The following is a 12561-nucleotide window of genomic DNA, read 5'->3' on the forward strand; positions in this document are numbered from 1 at the left end:
GTGACTGGACCATGAGTGTACCATGACTTGAGCGAGACCAAGTGTGTATCGCCCCTTAAGAAGCGAAACAGGTCATAATAATAATAATAATAATAATAATAATAATAATAATAATAATAATAATAATAATAATAATAATAAAGGAAGTACCTGGGTCGCCTATCTTTAAATTTTCCGCCAAACTCTGCATTCCAACCCACACCTACACATTCATATAAAATTTCCTGTTTCATCATTTCCACACCAACTTAACATCGTAAATTAAGTAGAAAAATATAATAACAAATATACAGTAATAATATTCAACCCAAAACATATAGTTATGAAAGGTAATTAATCCATTTCCGCAATTAAGTAAAGAAAAATATTCCCCTTTGCATAGCAAAATTGCAAAACATATACACATACATACAACTGTATATAACAACAAAATATATACAAAAAGGAATCGTTAAACCTTATATACAAAGTTAAAAATATCGACATAGCTGGCAACTTGTTCTCTTGTCCTTTCCTTCCCGAGTTAAACAAGAATCTCGTGTTTTTGTGTCCCGTTCTCACTAATTACCTTGAGCAGCACCTTCCCACAGCTACAGGTAATTGTTTTCATCTCCTCCCACTTGTGCAGTGATCGGAGAGGTGTGAGAGTGGCCAGGTAAGCAATTGACAGGTGATTGTGTAGCAGGAGTGGAATGGGGCGGTGATTTTTTGAGTACGGTATTTTCTTTAGGTATTTTTCTGCAGGTACGGTCGCTGTTTGTTAATTAGGAGTGTTAAAGTGGTGTCTGGCCAGCTGGGAATAATTGGTTGGGATACAGGAGTTTTTAATGCCGAGTTAAAGGAGTTTTTATGTATATTGTCATGGTGATAAGCATGATTCATCAATATGATTCACTACTCACCTGGTTTACTCGCATGAGGAATGTGGCAGTGGTGTCTTTCACGTTTTAGAGAATCTCCAGACTTGACTCGCCTCCCGCAGGAACTTCAACCCTAGGTAATGAAAGAAAGAAAGGTTTGCAAACAACCCCAGTACCCGGAGAACCAAGCTGAGATCGTAATACCAAGGTGGCAATAAAAAAAATAACGGATAACATGTCCTAAGGTTTACTTTACAAAATATACAACAAAAATATAAAGAAATAACTTAAGTTTAGATAGGAAGCCTAGAGTTACCCGAGGCCGAGGGATGATCTTACTTAAACACTCCTGCTCTGGATAGGGACTGGGAGAGGAAGGACTACACATAGCTAGACCCTATTGGAGGAACCCTGGTAACTTAGCAGTGAGGTGAAGCGTGGTGGGTGGAGGAAACGGCCTGGTCTGACGTACCCACCACAGCAGTAGGCAGTGAGAGTGGAAGCTGGTGACTGGGGACCTGCCACAGTGCCACTATTGATGCCACTAGCCGTGTCTGCTGGAGGGTTGGGGAGCACTCGGTATTGTGGCTGGTGTGGTGCTGTGCATACCTCGCCTGGTATGGTGCTGAGCTTACATGGTCTACTCTAAGAATACTGACTCACCCAAGGAATGCAGTAGTGATGTTTCTCTCACCGCAGATGTTTGGCTGGGATATTGTAATGTATGTTGATAAATTAAGGGTGTTTTAAGTTTAATGTCAAGGTGAAATGCATGAATCATAACACATCTACTGAATTAAGGGTGTTTTAAGTTAAATGTCAAGGTGAAATGCATGAATCATAACACATCTATAGAATTAAGGGTGTTTTAAGTTAAACGTCAAGGTGAAATGCATGAATCATAACACATCTACTGGATTAAGGGTGTTTTAAGTTAAACGTCAAGGTGAAATGCATGAATCATAACACATCTACTGGCTTAAGGGTGTTTTAAGTTAAATGTCAAGGTGAAATGCATGAATCATAACACATCTGCTGTACAAATCTGATAGATGCAACTTGACAAAACTTTATTCCTATCCACCTAAGAACCTTCCCTGTCTGACAGCCAGCGAAGAACATGTCTGAGACACGCCTGAAGCAGCTGCGCATCAAGACTGGGGTGCTGAAGAGGTGCTGCAAGGAGCTCATCAGCTACCAGAAGGAGGCTGAGCAGATACAGGAGAAGATCAAGAAGATGCAAGATGAAGGTATCTATTGGCCACTCCCATGGGCTCACTGTTTGGTCTTCCTTTGCCTTCCTTTGTGATTTAAGTTATTTTATGGTAATTTTCCCATTATTCTGACATTGATCACTATTAGAAGGTTAACTTTGGAATATTTCAGTGTGGTTTAATTTTTATGTGTCACTTTTTTAGTAAGATATTGTTATTATTACATTGATTGCTCCTGCTAGCTAACTGAAAGTTTGGTTTGTACTAATGCTATTTTTATTGTAATGTTTTCTTTATTCTCTCATTCATAACCTGAAAGCTTGATTCACCTCATCAGAATTTTTTTGGGGATACAGTTACCCTTAGCCAGTTTCCTGATCACTGAAAAAAAAAGAAAAATTTTGAGGAACAAAATAATATATCAGAATTTTTGGAACACGTTCACCCTCAGCCAGTAAACCAGATATAAAACAGAAAAGAAAAAAAAGATAATCCCTGAGGAACAATATAACTCTATCTCTTGTTTCCAGGGCAAGAAGTGTATTACATCAAGAAGCAGGACTTGTTGCTGCAGGAGACACAAAATGTGATCCCAGACTGCCAGAAGCGTTTCAACTCCGCCTTCCAGGACCTGAAGACTCTGGTGGATGAGGATGTGAGTAACCAGCTAACATGTTCTCTCAGTGTTACCTCCTTCTGCCTGCCAAGACTTGCATTATAAGGACTTGTAAAACAGTGACAGTCTTTAGGATTTGTCATCTGTTTAGGCATTCCACATCTGTTTGTCAGTATTTAAAGTAATTTCTTACATTCTTCTCTATCTTGAGTATCACCTTCACTTATTTAAGAAACAACCCTTGGATAGTAAAAAGCTTATGTTTTCAAGTGTTTTAGCATCATCTTGGCTACCTTGAATGGGGTCTGGTGAGAGTAATTGGGGTTTTTGACGGTGCTTTTTGTAATTATAATGGGAATTTAGTACTCTGCATTCTTAAAGAAAATGTACCCATGTGAATTCGGTTAATCTTTTTGGCCTTTGAGAGTAACCTAGATGAGAGGACAAAGCAGTGAAGAGCAAGCTTAATCATCCATGTAGCCTCTGAAATAATAGTCTTGAGAACAAATCACAGAGGAATACAGACTTAAAGTACACACACACCCTCAAGAATCATCACATGTAATTTTCCATGGCAGAAATCGCTGGAGGAGTCTGAGGAGTACCAGGCAGCGTCCGCCAGCCTTCAGGACACCAGCAGCCACGTCACAGCCTAGAATCACCTCCCCAGTGCTTACAAACACTCATATCTACGTCACATACACGGGATTATATTTTGTAGACCTTCATTTGAGCTCCTAATGCTGACTTTTGCTTTCGTGCTGTGAGGTGCAAAGAAGAAAACCCATTGGTGTTTATTAACCTTATATACTCAAGCTTGTGTTGTAGACTACTACTAAAAGTGTATGTGTTTGTATGTGTGTGTGTGTGTGTGGGGGCAGGGACAGTTCACGTTTTTCTGCAGTGCTATAAAATTGGCGTGGAAATATTGGACAGTTTTGTGATAGATCATAAGACAGATGCAAGTGTGATAATTCATTGCCTTAAAAACCTTCAAGTTTCTAAGCTGAAGCTCCAGACAGTGTTCTTTTGCGTTGCTCTGCTAGCACTAATCCAAGAGACTGCTGGAGGCTCTGACGGTGTAATTTTAAGCGACAATCCAAGTGTCCATTCCAACCAGCCATCCACCATGTCACAGGAACCCCAGAGAGGTGTGAGGGAGCCGCCACTGCCGCTGCCCTCACAGCCTCCTGCAGGACAGAGGGTCACTCATGGCCAGTCCCCGTACATTCCAGGGCAAGAGAGAAGTTTAGGATACAGCCAGCCCAGCGTTCACCCCATGCACATCCATCCCACTGCCTCACCTGGGGACAATTCAGGGCCTCATTCATTTCCTCCACTAGACCATAGCCTTCCACCACCTCATCTCCATGGTAATCCTCCTCCCATGTTTGCCAGACCTCCTCCCATGCCACCCAGGTTCTCCCAGCCTCCCCCAGCCATGTCTCGCGCACCAAACATTCCTTACCAAGTTGCATTCCGGAATCCTGTGATGATGCCCAGGGAATGCAGTCCTTTGTGGCTCCAGCGCGGCCCCCCACCTGTCCCACCGTGCCCCCCGCTGCAGGGTGACAGAGCACCTGTCTCTGGCGTCCACTCGGGGATCTCCAAGGGGACAGTTCTCAGGGACGCTGTGGGACAGGAGGAGGAGGACTTGAAGTGGCTGGAAGAGTTTGAGAAGAGAGTCAAATCTTACCCACCTTCACCGCCACCATCTGCTGAGTCCACCGCCGGCAAGAAGGTTGTTAAGGTGACTGCTTGTCGTTTTGTTGGTGCCTGCCTTGCATATTCCTGTGTCCATTAATAAAGATTTAGCGGCTGGTAGATTTTGCCTGCGGTAGAGTGGTAAAAAACTACTGGTAAGTTGTTGTGAAGTAGTTAACGGAATTTGTTATTGTTTTGACTTGAAATTAACAAAGCAGCTGATTTTTTTTATTATTTCTCTCATTGAAACTCATATCCTCTGCGCTGTCATTGTCACGTCACACTCTCCTTCAAACGTAGATATGGTTTTAACAGTTTAATAAATAGTTGCACATCTGAAGCCTTCCTTGCTCTCCTTCCTGCCTTGCTGTGTGGGTGTAGTCTGCTAGTAAGGGAATGAATCTGACTCCTGTATATTTGGGTGTAGCCTGGTTAGTAAGAGGATGAACCTGACTTCTGTATGCTTGGGTGTAGTCTGGGTAGTAAAAATATGGATCTGACTTGCTGTGTACTGACCTGACTTCTGCTGTGCCTTGGAGGAAGATGAGAGCATGGGTGGTGATGGTGGTGGTGAGTAGCGTGTCTGGCTTAGCATGAATAGCTCACAGTTCTGTAGCTGGTGTGATATTGGGAAAAACTAACCTGCGATGAGAAATGCCTGTAAAAAAGCTGTAAATTAGCAAAATGGCTGAACTATTTTGACAGCATAGAAAAGTGTTAGCAAGAAAACTGATACACACACAGTTTTCCATTTTCATCACTCAGGCTTATACCAGGTCCAAGTTTTCTCAGTAGTCACTTTGTGTGGGCAGTACCCAGTGATGATATTGTCACTCTTAACACTCCAATTGCCAGTCCAGGAAGTAGGAGGAGTGGAACTGTTTGAGGGTAGTGGGGATCTATCTTGCCTGTGCCCATGGTGGATGAAATTATAGGAAGGTTATGAAAAGATTGTCTAATAAGTCTTTTTTTGTAGAGATTCATGTATTTGGGAATTTCATCACATGAAGTTCAGTTAACATAGTTTTTTGCATGATTTGATTTATTTTTGTAGAATTCCATGTATTTTTTGTAGGATTCATGTATTTTGGGAACTTTAGCATATAAATTCCAGCAAAAATAGGAGGAAAGAAGGACAGTGAGTGAACAATGACATGGCTTTCAGTGGGGTGTGTGTCTGCATGTCTCTGAATTGTTGACTCAGGTGTGGGGAAAGTGATGGTGGTGGTGTGGTGTAGAGATGACCCCCCACCTCTACAGGGACTGTGATGAGGAGAGACAAAGAGCACAGCTGACTCTTGCAATGTGGCTAGGCAGTCAGTCATCTAATACACTTGTGATCAATCTCTATATCTACATCCTTAATTTCTCTTATGGTTTTAGTTTCTCAGTAACTTTTCTTTCTGCCTGACAATGTGTATTTCTCTCGTATTCTTCATTTCTTCATTACTTTTCCTGTTTCTTTTATAATTTTTCATTTCTTAATTTATTTTCCCATTTGCCATGTATGTTTCTTATAATCTTAATTTATCCATTATTTTTTCCCACCTGACAACACATAATCATCTTTTCTCCATTACTTTTCCTATCAGACAATACCTATCTTTCCCTCTGTGCCTCTCAGCCTGGCATGGCCCAATCGGGTCTTTCCTGCAGTCATAACATGCCACACTTCCTCTCACTCAGCTGGCAGAGGTTCAGCGGCTGGTGGCAGAGTCCCATTCACTAAGGGAGCAACTGTGTGTTCTGGAGAAGGAGCTGACTCGGGTGATAGACTCAGCAGAGGAGGAGGAGTGGATTCATCTTGTGCAGCAGGCTGAAGGGGTCAAGGTAAGCTGTGTGGCATGGCAATGCTGTTCTCTCACTCTCCCTCTTTCCCTATACCATTAAGCTGTTTTGCATAAAAGTTTTTTGCATTCTTGTCTATCTCTGCTTAATGTCATTTGGGAAGTGGCATCTTCAGTGGGGCTCTTTTTTTTCAGCCTTTTTGTGTTGCCCTTGCCAGAACCTCTCTTGCATAAAAAGAATCCCAAGTAGCTCTTGATCAGCTTCTCATTTCCTGTCTCTCTCCAGGCAAGCCTTAATCAGATTTTGGATGTGTTTCAAGACCAGGAATTTGTTGGACGCACAAAAATTTTACTGAAGCAGAGAAGAGCCAAGAGGAACCGAGTCAAGAGGAGGAAGAAAGAAAGGCAGCTGGAGCAGGAAGAGCTGAAAAGAAAGAGGGAAGAAGAGGATGCCAAGATAGATGCCTGGAGAGCTAAACTGCAGCAAGAGGAAGACACCAAGAGGCGGGTGTGTGTCATCAGTCTTATCTTGTGAACTTTTGTTTTATTAGATGAGGTAGAAGGAAGAGGGATGATTGTAAGAGAGTAGGTAGAAGAGAGGGAGATAATTTTAGTAGATTAAGTAGAAGAGAGAGATAACTTTAATAGATTAGGTAGAGGAAAGAGAGAGAATTTCAGTAGATTAAGTAGAAGAAAGAAACGTGATTGTAATAGATTAGGTAAAAGAAAGGGAAAATTTTAATAGTTCAGGTAGAAGAAAGAGATAATTTTGATAGATTAGGTAGAAGGAAGAAAAACATCATCACACCTAATAATTTTGACAACCTGTGAATTTTTATTGAAGCATTTCCATAACATAAGACAGAATAGTGAAATTGAACCCTTTGTTTCTAGGAGGAGGCGGTAAAGTGTGAGGCCGACAGTGTGCTGGGGGAGGTGCGGCAGAAGCAGAGTGAGGGCCAGAGGATGCTGCAGCTACTGGAGGCACTGGCTGACCTACGCTGTACTCGGGCCACTCAGGCAGCCTCCCAGGGACGCCCCACAGATGCTGAGGCTGACCACCGCTTCACCACCACCACAGGTAAGGTCAATTACTGGTGATGGCTTCCAGTAATCTGCTTAGCCTTGGATGTGTCTCCATAGTGATCTTTTGTCCATAGATGCTGTGAAGCTTGTCCATAGATGCTGTGAAGCTTAAGTGATTCAGAATACTTTGATTTTTCTTTCTAGTAGATTCTAAAACTTTTCCTGATTCTGTATTTTCTCCTTCCTATAACTTGAAATATTCCTCTCACTCTTGAAAGGTTCAAAGACATGTATCCTCCTGTTTCAGATGACGAAAAGGTTTTTGACCTTTTAGGGACTAGGACTGGCACCTCACTGGGCTTTGTTTTTCAGAGATGCTCAGCAAGATTGTGAAGGAGCAGTTGAAGGAATATGAGCTGGAGGAGCAAACTCTGCGGGTCATGATGGAGGAGAGCGCTTCGCACCGCTCTGCTGCTCTCTCAGGTGAGCCTCTCACTGTATCAACATTTCAACATTTTGATTTGGGTGCTGGTGGTGGGGGGGGGGGTTCATGAAAAATGTGTAACTCCAGGCACCAGGTCATGGTAGTACCCATTATTTTATTTTACAGCAAATTTTATTTTACAGCAAAGAGAGACGCCAACTTTGCAAGATACATGGATGCCATAAGGAAACTGCTCTTTGGCCCCACAGCCACAGCTGAAGAGGATGCTGGCCTCTCATTGGAAACTCTTGTTTGGAGAAGGTGAGTGGGATGCATGTCAACAGCTAGCTGTCAAGCAGCAACTCATCAATCATAAATCTGTCAAGCAGCAACTCATCAATCATAAATCTCTGACATCCCCAGGCATCATCCCATCACTGCACTCTGTGTAGGGGATGATCTCCCAGAATAGTGAGAGAGACTGTAGGATGAATAGTGGGGGGAGGATCTCCCAGAATAGTGAGGGTAAGGGGGCTGGGGTACGTACCCACAGCTTGAATCACACTGTCATCCTCTGAGGCATCATAATCCCTGCCTGATTTGCCTCTGAACCTCAGTCAGTTAATATATAAAATAGGGTTAAGGTGTATAGAAAATCTAAACATTCCACCTTTAATAAATTCACCTTTAATAAAAGAAAAACTAGAAAACCTCAGTCAGTTAATATATAAAATAGGGTTAGGGTGTATAGAAAATCTAAACATTCCACCTTTAATAAAAGAAAAACTCCGGAGAACAAGCAGTACGATTTTCAAAGATTTAAAAAAAAAAAAAAAAAAAAAAAAAGCAAATCAAGCAATTGTCACTGAGGTGGGGAGTCTAGGACTTTGAACACTAGGAAGCTCATTACTTGCAACACTACAAGACCACAAGTCTGACACACTGGGAACGCATCAGGAACTGTTACAACAATCAAGATACAGCAGGAAGTCTTGGAGTGCAGCACCTGAGGCAGATGCAGCAGCCAGGTCTGGAGAGCAGCAGTAGTGGTCTAAGATGGACAGCAGGGGGTTGGTAGTGCAGTTCTCAGCACAACAGCAGTTCATCCACCACAAGACCTGGCCAAGAAAGGATTAGGTCAAAATTTACACTGTGCAGGCAAAATAATCAATGAAATTTATATACGAAGGGAAAGTGTAAAATCAAAATGGTATCTTCACTATCTCAATTTCCGTTGTGTACATTAGGCAAGATAGGAAGGAGTGAAGAATTCAGGCAAGGATTAATAGGAGGCTGTGGTGGAGGACTAGGTTTTAAACATTGGATTTGTGAAGTGAACAGAAAATGAGTTGATCTTTATTTTCCAGGCAAGACTGGGACCAGTACATCGTAGAGCAGCAGCACCCCCTCGCCTCTGCCATACCCGTGTCCTGGATATTGCCGCCAGAACAGCCTCACTCCTCCTGGGCAGCCTTCAAGAGATGATATCTCCACAATGCCTCTCTTGCTTCTCCTACACTCCTTGCTTTGTTCCTGTCAAAGATCTGGAGATGCAAAAGTGATACTTTTGACACCCTGTTACCTAAAAAGGCCCTTAGACAATTTATTTCTAGCACATTATATCTACTAGCTGTTTATACTTGAAACCCTGTTATGAAACTTATGTACGGCCCTTAAACACTTAGGATCCTGTTTCATTACTTACAAGACTCCTACATAAGAAGGAACACATTACAAGCTATTCATACATTCTGGTAGGATCCTGTTTCATTACTTACAGGACTCCTACACAAGAAGGAACACATTACAAGCTATTCATACATTCTGGTAGTTCCCCCCTGTGATATGTAGGTGGATAAATAAACCTTAGACTGCCTTTAGAACATCAAATATAGGAAAATTAATACATGAGCCACTAATATAATAAACTGCAAACCATGAGTTATCTTGTCTCCTTCACCTATGAGAGTATATTTGTTACAGGAAGCAGAAGGCAAATTGCTATTTACAAAACTACTAATCATTTATAGGAAAATTAATACAAGATCCCCCTAATGTGACTGAATGCAAGCCCTCACTTATCTTGTCCCTTTGACCTATAAGTAAACATAAATGCGCCAGGAAATAACAGTTGTTAGAATTATAACATGCAACATGTGACCTCACTGAACGTTTCCCTTTGTGTCTCACAACACAAGGGGGCAGTCACAGCCTGCCCTCTAAAGACAACTCTCTTCCTCCACAAAACTACAAGCACCTAATAACACACACACACCCTTCACTCAAAAATTTTAAAATAATCATGGCGACTCCTACACCAGCCTCGGAGTCCCCATCTGGGGAGGGGACCATAAATGTCCCGAGGTCGGACTGCCTTTCTGTCGACGACCCTAAGTGTCTTGACACCCCCCTCAACTTTTTCTTCATTAACTTCTGCAACATTCGCGGTCTAAGATCTCGCGGTCTAAGATCTAATTTTCAATCTGTAGAACACCACCTCTCTTCTAAACCTCATTTTTTCCTCACAAACTCAGGTGTCTGAGGCAACTGACAGTAGCCGCTTTTCTGTTCCCTCCTACTTTCTCTATCCTCATTTTCTATCCAAAGCTGGATGCTGCATTTATGTGCGCAATGACTTAACCTGCTCTCGTGCCCACACTCTTGAATCTTCCGAGTTTTTCACCATCTGGCTACGACTACAGAGTCACTCTCATACTAAATTTATCTGTGCTGTATACCTCTCACCTAACTCCTCTGATTATAAGAAATTCTTTGACCACTTGACTTCCAAAATGGAGCACATTCTGACCCTCTTCCCTTTTGCAGAGATTTCCATTCTTGGAGACTTCAATGTTCACCACCAGCTTTGGCTTTCCTCTCCCTTCACTGACCATCCTGGTGAACTAGCCTACAACTTTGCTATCCTCCATGACCTAGAGCAACTGGTGCAACACCCTACTTCCTGACCGTCTTGGAGATACGGCCAACATTCTTGACCTTTTCCTGACCTCTAATCCTTCTGCTTATGCTGTCACCCTTTCTTCTCCGTTGGGCTCCTCCGATCACAATCTCATATCTATATCTTGTCCTATTACTCCAATCCCTCCTCAGGATCCCCCTAAGCGAAGGTGCCTCTGGCGTTTTGCCTCTGCTAGTTGGGGGGACCTGAGGAGGTATTTTGCCGATTTTTCTTGGAATGACTACTGCTTCCGTGTCAGAGACCCGTCCTTTATGTGCTGAGCGCATAACAGAGGTGACAGTGTCTGGCATGGAGGCGTACATTCCTCACTCTTTTTCTCGTCCTAAACCTTCTAAACCTTGGTTTAACACAGCTTGTTCTCGTGCTATACATGATAGAGAGGTGGCCCACAAAAGGTACTTAAGCCTTCCATCACCAGAATCTCAGGCACTTTATATTTCTGCCCGGAACCATGCCAAGTCTGTTCTCCAACTAGCCAAAACCTCCTTCATTAACAGAAAATGTCAAAACCTTTCAAGATCTAACTCCCCTCGTGATTTCTGGCATCTAGCCAAAAATATCTCCAATAACTCTGCTTTTTTCTTCTTTCCCTCCTCTATTTCAACCAGATGGGACCACTGCTATCACATCTATTTCTAAAGCTGAACTCTTTGCTCAAACCTTTGCTAAAAACTCTCCCTTGGACGATTCTGGGCTTGTTCCTTCCTCTCCTCCATCCTCTTACTACTTCATGCCACGTATTAAAATTCTACGCAATGATGTTTTCCATGCCCTCGCTGGCCTAAACCCTCGGAAGGCTTATGGACCTGATTGGGTCCCTCCTATTGTTCTCCGAAACTGCGCATCCGTGCTTGCACCTTGCTTAGTCAAACCTTTCAACTTTGTCAACATCTACCTTTCCTTCTTGCTGGAAGTTTGCTTACATTCAGCCTGTTCCTAAAAAGGATGACCGTTCTAATCTCTCAAACTACCGTCCTATTGTTTTAATTTCCTGCCTATCTGAAGTTTTTAATCTATCCTCAACAGGAAGATTCTTAAACATCTATCACTTCACAAACTTCTATCTGATCGTCAGTATAGGTTCCGTCAAGGCCACTCTGCTGGTGATCTGGCTTTCCTTACCGAGTCTTGGTCATCCTCTTTTAGAGATTTCGGTGAAACTTTTGCTGTTGCCTTGGACATATCAAAAGCTTTTAATAGAGTCTGGCACAAAGCTTTGATTTCCAAATTACCCTCCTACGGTTTCTATCCTTCTCTCTGTAACTTCACTAACTTCATTCTCAAGTTTCCTTTCTGACCGTTCTATTGCTGCTGTGGTAGACGGTCACTGTTCTTCTCCTAAATCTATTAACAGTGGTGTTCCTCAGGGTTCTGTCCTGTCACCCACTTTTCTTATTATTCATTAATGATCTCCTAAACCAAACTTCTTGTCCTATCCACTCCTGCGCTGATGATACCACCATGCACTTTTCCACGTCTTTTCATAGACGTCCAACCCTTCAGGAGATAAACATATCACGCAGGGAAGCCACAGAACGCTTGACTTCTGATCTTTCTAAAATTTCTGATTGGGGCAGAGCAAACTTGGTATTGTTCAATGCCTCAAAAACTCAATTCCTCCATTTATCAACTCGACACAACCTTCCAGACAACTATCCCCTCTTCTTCAATGACACTCAACTGTCCCCCTCTTCTACACTGAACATCCTCGGTCTGTCCTTTACTTATAATCTGAACTGGAAACTTCACATCTCATCTCTAACTAAAACAGGTTCTATGAAGTTAGGTGTTCTGAGACGTCTCCGCCAGTTTTTCTCACCCCCCCCAGCTGCTAACTCTGTACAAGGGCCTTATCCGTCCATGTATGGAGTATGCTTCACATGTCTGGGGGGGTTCCACTCATACTGCTCTACTAGACAAGGTGGAATCAAGAGCTTTTCGTCTCATCGA

The 12561-nt window shown here is 42.6% G+C and overlaps 2 protein-coding genes and 1 long non-coding RNA gene across 9 annotated transcripts in view; 2 read left to right on the plus strand and 1 right to left on the minus strand.

The window, feature by feature from the left end:
* The first annotated feature begins 456 nt into the window (after positions 1-456).
* On the plus strand, positions 457-4734 carry LOC135090954 (tubulin-specific chaperone A-like). Of its 3 annotated transcripts, none has more exons than XM_063988191.1 (4): positions 457-596; positions 1969-2110; positions 2605-2729; positions 3269-4734. In XM_063988191.1, the coding sequence occupies exons 2-4, from the start codon at positions 1981-1983 to the stop codon at positions 3344-3346; spliced, it is 333 nt and encodes a 110-aa protein (XP_063844261.1). In that variant the 5' UTR covers positions 457-596; positions 1969-1980; the 3' UTR covers positions 3347-4734. The 3 variants fall into 3 exon arrangements, with proteins under 3 accessions (XP_063844261.1, XP_063844262.1, XP_063844263.1); XM_063988192.1 differs by having other exon boundaries at positions 512-655; XM_063988193.1 differs by lacking the exon at positions 457-596 and adding an exon at positions 899-997.
* On the plus strand, positions 3820-9572 carry LOC135090945 (programmed cell death protein 7-like). 2 transcript variants are annotated; one of them, XR_010262189.1, is made up of 7 exons: positions 3820-4440; positions 6081-6224; positions 6468-6689; positions 7076-7262; positions 7515-7690; positions 7835-7952; positions 8999-9572. XR_010262189.1 is itself a non-coding variant. In XM_063988178.1 (7 exons), the coding sequence occupies exons 1-7, from the start codon at positions 3820-3822 to the stop codon at positions 9114-9116; spliced, it is 1521 nt and encodes a 506-aa protein (XP_063844248.1). In that variant the 3' UTR covers positions 9117-9572. The 2 variants fall into 2 exon arrangements, 1 of the variants encoding a protein (XP_063844248.1); XM_063988178.1 differs by having other exon boundaries at positions 7580-7690.
* Positions 8303-12561, minus strand: part of LOC135090955 (uncharacterized) — a 68437-nt gene continuing 64178 nt past the window's right edge. For 3 of the 4 annotated variants that reach the window (XR_010262212.1, XR_010262214.1, XR_010262211.1), the window contains 2 exons: positions 9055-9164; positions 8303-8749 (listed from right to left, as the gene is read on the minus strand). This is a non-coding gene — a long non-coding RNA (uncharacterized LOC135090955). Of the gene's footprint in view, positions 8750-9054; positions 9176-12561 lie in introns of all 4 variants that reach the window. The other variant, XR_010262213.1, reaches the window with a different exon arrangement.

The sequence above is a fragment of the Scylla paramamosain genome, chromosome 36, assembly GCF_035594125.1.
Source record: "Scylla paramamosain isolate STU-SP2022 chromosome 36, ASM3559412v1, whole genome shotgun sequence".
Classification (NCBI taxonomy): Eukaryota; Metazoa; Arthropoda; class Malacostraca; order Decapoda; family Portunidae; genus Scylla; species Scylla paramamosain.